Source organism: Nomascus leucogenys, chromosome 20 (assembly GCF_006542625.1).
Source record: "Nomascus leucogenys isolate Asia chromosome 20, Asia_NLE_v1, whole genome shotgun sequence".
NCBI classification, from domain to species: domain Eukaryota; kingdom Metazoa; phylum Chordata; class Mammalia; order Primates; family Hylobatidae; genus Nomascus; species Nomascus leucogenys.
In genome coordinates this window covers 58,454,078-58,460,077 of record NC_044400.1, presented here as the reverse complement: position 1 = coordinate 58,460,077, position 6,000 = coordinate 58,454,078, and the positions used below count along the sequence as shown (strand labels likewise).

Below are 6,000 nucleotides of genomic sequence, written 5' to 3'. Positions count from 1 at the left end.
CGCGGGGAAGTTAAAGACGGGAAGGAGACGATCAGTGGGAGGGCGAGGCGCCGGAATTCCCCTCTTCTATACCTCCACCCCTACTACCGCCCCACGCCCACCGCCCTCCCCACTGACAGCCCGCCGCGCCCCCCCACGCGGTGACGTCATCTCGCGGCGGCCGGGCGCCTAGCCCACAGAGTGGGAGCCGGAAGCCGGGCGGGCAGCGGCGCGCGTCGTCCCGGAACCCAGGAGCCTGAGAACTCGCGCACCTGGGGGAAGCCAGCAGGAGGCAGCGGGCATGCGCGGGGCTGCCGTGGCGCAGGCGCCCTGCCGCACCCGCCGGCCGGGAACCGGTTCTCCGAGTCCGAGCTGGCGCGCGCTGTGGGCTGTGCGGGAGCGAGGGGAGAAGAGGGAGATAGGGAGCCCGACTCTTGGGAAGGGCAGGCTTGCCTCTGGGATGGGGAGGGGCCGGTGCACGGATCCCGCTGGGCGTCTGTGCAGGGCGCGCCCAGTAGTTTGGGATTTGCAAGAAAATGCAATCAAACGACATGGGCAGACAAAGTACGATGCGTTTATCCTAAGCCAAGAACACGCTTAGAATGCGCGCCCAGAGCCAGTTCTCCCCAAGGGATGGCAACGCACCTGTGTGCCGGGTTCCGCGCAAGGGCTCTCCCTGTTTATTCTCCCGCCGCCGCCAACAATCTTGTGGGGCGGGCATGGTTGGATCCCCAATTTAAGAGTAGGGAAACTGAGGACGGATTAACCTGTCTGCACGTAACACAGCTGAAAAGTGGTGGAATTGCTATTTCTTTCAGGTTTGCCTGGTTCTAGAGCTCGATGCTGCCCATCAGGTGTTTGAAGTCATGATTTGGTGAAAATGGGACAGTGAAGACGTTCTGAAAAAAAAAAAAAAAAAGGCATATCATGAGGTTTGGACATTGAGAGGTATAGGCTGGCTGTAGGAGTCGGGTAGGTGCCAAGGAAAAGGGCCTCAGGGTAGATTTTGAATGGGATTTGGCGACAGGGAAGGAGAGAAAGCTTTGGGGTGGTGAGAACAAGGGAAAGGAAAGGGAAAACAAAAGCGTGGAGGTGGGAAAGGAAACCTGGGGAGAAAAGTAAGCGATTGCCTCATTTGGAGTCTTGTGTTTATGTTTGGCTTGCAAATAGAAGCATATATAATTCTAGGGTTGGGCTTTTCTTGCCAAGGAATGGATTTCCTCCTTTCTGTTCTTAGGTTTATGCTGTGATGCACAGTGACACGTACCTCTGTTCAGCAAGGTGCATTCTGGCTATTCATTTAACAGCTGGAAACTTCTATACCTGCGGCAAAGATGATCGGCGGTGGAGGGTTTATTCCTGGCCCCTGGCCTGCCTGGCCTTGGTCTTTTTAGTGCTTGCCGGATCCCTAGTTCCTTTCCGGTTCCAGTAGTGAGAGGAATAAACACTTATAACTCCAATACACTCTCAATGTCAACACCCTCCCTATCTTTAAAAGAAGAAAAAAATACGAAATCATCTTTGTTTAAAGAATCCTGGCCCCTGATTTGTTAATTTGTTCGTGGTTTTATACTGTTACTGCTGTAACAGTTTGCACTACACCATTTAGCAACTGATTACTACCTTGTATTAGCCTCTAATTGTTTAATGGGTGTAAATTTTATCTCCTTAAAAAGATTGTAAGATGCCTTAGTCATGGGACTGTGCTGTTTATCTCATAGCCCTGACTGCTGACTTAATTGCCTTTTTCAAGTGTCTCTTGCCTAACCCTCACCACTAAGTACCCTGCCTGGCACATACTAGGTGCTTAGTAAACATTTAATAAATGAAATGATGCCTCCTGGAGAGCAGGAACAAGCTTGTTATTTATATTGTTCTGGTCCCCTAGCAGAATTATCTTCTCTGGTGGGCACTCAGCACTCTGGTGTGACTTCATCGCTGTGCCTTTCAGCAGGGGAAATATAATCTCCCTGTTGCCCTATAAAGAATTGCCACCTGAACACTATGCCCACAAGAAGTCTGCTGAGAAATAATTGTTGATAGATTGACTTAGCCTCAAAGACATCCTTGATTCTTTTCTAAAGTGTGCATCTGCCCTTCCACAGTAAACGATATTTGTGGTTATCTTGGCCAGGCTACCTAAGAAATACTTTAGGAGAATGTAATTTGAGTATCTTCTTGGCTTGAGAAAGCAAGCAAACAAACCAATAAGCAGAATCAAACCAACAAAACCCAATAGCAAAAGGATCTTAGTGTTTAATAACCCTATCTGTAAATTTTAAACAATTTTGTGTCCCTGGGAGAGCGAATGCCTCCTTGCGTGTGAATTTCCAGGGCTTTTAATTTATAGTGACATTACATTCAACACTTCCTTTTAAATTTGAAGGGAGGTGGCCTTAAAAATATGCTGGCAACTAGTCTGGATGAGAAAGATTCCGGTTCTTTATTTATCCAAAGCAATGACCAGGTCTGAACAGGATTTACAACAGAGAGCAGATCTTGGGTGCACAAGAACTTTGCTTCATTCCAGGTTGGCGAAAACGAGTCAAGTCTACATCATTGTTCTGTCAGCCGGTTCAGGATACAGCACAGAGTCGATGGGATGGGATGGGGGTGGGAAGGAGATGAGTTCAGGTAAATGTCTATACCTAGGAGAGTCAGAAGCTAGAGTAAATTCTCTTAAATAGGCCTTTTCAGTGGCTGCTAAATCTCGCTCATTTCCCATGAATTAGCTGTGGGATACTGGGGACAACTTCACATTTCTGGGCCGCCTTCTCCTCATTCGTAAAATGGGGATAACGATAATTTTGGAGTTATAGCACGTAAATGTGTAAAACGGTTAGAGCAATGACTGGTACACTCACACATAGCAGGCGCTTTGTGAAATGTTTGGCAAGTAAATAAAGCGCTAAGTTATGCTAACCGCGTCTAAACAGCCACTTGTAAGCCCTACCTATATTGAAATTACGGGGATGCTGCTGTTTTCCGATTGCAAGATTTTCCTGATCCATGCAATTACTTTCGCTGCCCTCCACGAGGCTGAAACGCGCCCTCAGGATGTGGGACGTCTGGACTCTTCTCTCCGCCCCCTTGTAGCCCCCACTCCCCCTCGCGGTGGTGCCGTGAATGAGGGAGGAGTACACGTCCCCCTTCTTCCCCGCCCCCTATCGTCGCGGCTCGCTAAAGCGTTAGCAACCGCCCTGCGGTACTACCTTCCGTACAGGAACGCCTGCGGGGCGGGGCTGGGGTGCCGCGCACGCGCAGTACAGCAGCGCCGCGCCTGCGCTGTGGAGGGTCTGAGGGAGGCGGGGGATTGGTATGCGAGCGAATGTGCGAGGGGAGGGAGGCGTCCCGGCGGAGCGTGGTACTACGACCAGCGCGGGCCGGAGGGGGCGGGGGGATGCGCCGCGGCGGCGGCGGCGGCGGCGGCGGCGGCGCGGGCGCTGGGGTTGGTGTTTGGCGGCGCCAGAGCAGCGGTTCCCGGTCTCGCCGCAGCAGCAGCGCGGGTGTCGTGCACTGCCTGAAGACGCCGTACCTTTCTACCCCTCACCTTTTTTTTTTTTTTTTTTTTAAATAACCGGAACCAATGAACGCAGCCGGGATCAGAGCTCCGGAGGCCGCCGGTGCCGACGGGACCAGGCTGGCGCCCGGCGGGAGCCAGCGTCTGAGGCGGCGGGGGCGGCCGGAGGAGTCGCCGGCAACGGTGGCGGCGCCTCGCGGAGCGGGCGAGCTGCAGGCGGCCGGGGCGCCGCTGCGCTTTCACCCGGCTCCTCCTCGGCGCCCTCATCCCGCCTCGACTCCCGGCCCAGCCTGGGGCTGGCTGCGGCGGCGGCGGCGCTGGGCTGCGTTGCTGGTGCTCGGGCTGCTGGTAGCCGGAGCGGCGGACGGATGCGAGCTTGTGCCCCGGCACCTCCGCGGGCGGCGGGCGACTGGCTCTGCCGCAACTGCCGCCTCCTCTCCCGCCGCGGCGGCCGGCGACAGCCCGGCGCTCATGACAGGTGAGGGGCCGGGAGGCGGCGGGCGGGGCTCGGCGGGCCACGGTGGGACCCCCATTCCGTGCAGAGGCCAGCATCTCTGCCGGACGTCCGCTATTCCACGGCCCCGGCCAGGGCGCGATGCGGCTCCCTGGCTGCTGCTTCGTCGCGGTCCCCTGCACTCCGGACGTCTTCCCTTTTCACCCCGACACGCCGCCCTCGCCGAGCCTCTCGACGGCACTGATTCCCCTCCCTTCAGTCGGGCTCTCTGATCTTCCAAGCTGAGCAATGCGGTGGTTTCTCTTTCGTGCTGCAGAAGTGCCAGCAGGGTCTGCAGGGGACTGGGCTGATTTTTTTTTTTTTTTTTTTTTTTTTTAAGCTGCTAGAAAAAGTCAGCAGCAGCATTGCGGTATTGAGTCTACCTCTGGTGCTGCTTTTGCAAAGGCAGCTGGCAGCGAGTCTCACCGGTTCAAAGCCCCGCTTGAGCACAACGTCCCAGGGGAGCCTGCTAAAGGGGATTCTTTGAGAGCCATAATAGCTAGTGATATTAGTGGTTCCGTGTTAGTATGCAGAAATGCCTAAGTTTACTGTGCATTTTTTGTGGGGTCCGTTTTAAGTGATGGAAAGTGTTTGGTGGTGGGAGCATCACTGGGTGACAAAGGGTGCAGAAACCTCAGCAGGTAACCAGAAATTATACCTAAAATTTGCAAAGTGCAGCATACTCGGGGCTTGCAGCTAGCAGCACAGTTCTGATAGACTGCACCAGCACCTTTTTTTTTTTTTTGTATATAGAACGTTCTCGTAATTGAAAACTTGGAAACGTGTTTTGTAAGGTTAAGTGCAGAATTGTATCCTTTTTAAAGCCTTCCGGTGTTATGTACAACGGATCAGTTGTGGTTTAAGTAAAAGTTAGGATATAAGGACCCTGAAATGATTTCTTTGGGAAAAGTAATGGAGCTAAAATAATGATTTTTTTTTTTTTTTTTTTTTTTTTTTTTTTTTTTTTTTTTTTTTTTAGTATTTCGCTTATTTTTAAAGTAGGTCTGTAGATTTCCTACAATTATTGTAAGACTAAAAAGTTTAAAGTGGCATAAGATGACCCGTGATTAATTTAACCAAAATGATAGTCCAGCGGGCGTCTGGAAGTTACTAACAGCTTCTCTGACAAGTGCTCAGAAACTATATTCTTTAAAGCCAAGCAGTTTCTCTGGGTTCTATGATAGGATATTTACTATTCTAGAGAGAAGAAGGATGTTGGTAAACTTTAAAAGCTTTGGAGGATGTAGAGTATAGAACATAATGGTCAGCATGTTTAACTTTACCCTGAAGCATATCAAGCCTTATTAAATGGAACTTGATACATCAAACCTACCAATCGGGTAACTGGGATAAAGTGATTATAGAATAATCAGTATTAGGAGCATAGTATAGTTTGAGTGAGAAGATAGGTCAGACAGCTTTATGCTTGAATAATATTTATTCTCCAAATAAAAATGTGGCAAGTAACAGTATAGTGAAGAATGGTGATTATTAGGAAAGTTGATAGATAAGACTATAATTTGAAGATTTAATGCCTCATGCAGGAAGGGAAGGAGCAGAAATATTTAGGCTTCTAGAAGGTGTAAGTGGTTCTAGGTTTCTCGAGTAGAAAAATTTGGTTAATACATAATTGGCTAATGCTCCGTCAAAAAGTAATTGGTAAAAAGGCAAGCAATTCAGAAAATTTAGTATTTATTGACTGCTAATAAGTATATTTTATACTGTGTAGATCACATCAAGAAAATTGCTCAGATGGAACTTTAATAAGTCATTTACAATCCTTTTTAAGACTTAAATTTCTCTATACTTATTTAAGGCATTGGGGGAGAAAGGTGATTCTTATTGGAAAAAAATCCGATGTATCACACAAAATGAGTTTGTGCCATAGGGCTTTAAAATAAGTTTGCTAGAAGAATACCCGGAATTATTTCTAATGTTCTTTTACTTTCCTTTTGTCAGAATATTGATTTTTAACAAGTTAAACATTTCCACTTAAAGTTTAAATCAT

General features: G+C 49.5%; 1 protein-coding gene across 2 annotated transcripts in view; it reads left to right on the top strand.

The window, feature by feature from the left end:
• The first annotated feature begins 3,281 nt into the window (after positions 1-3,281).
• The window catches only part of STIM2 (stromal interaction molecule 2), a 163,354-nt gene continuing 160,635 nt past the window's right edge, over positions 3,282-6,000 (top strand). Inside the window, exon 1 of one of the 2 annotated variants that reach the window (XM_003258557.3) lies at positions 3,282-3,977. In XM_003258557.3, the coding sequence (XP_003258605.1) occupies positions 3,566-3,977 (412 nt within the window). In that variant the 5' untranslated portion in view covers positions 3,282-3,565. The remainder of the gene's footprint in view (positions 3,978-6,000) is intronic. The other variant, XM_003258559.3, reaches the window with a different exon arrangement.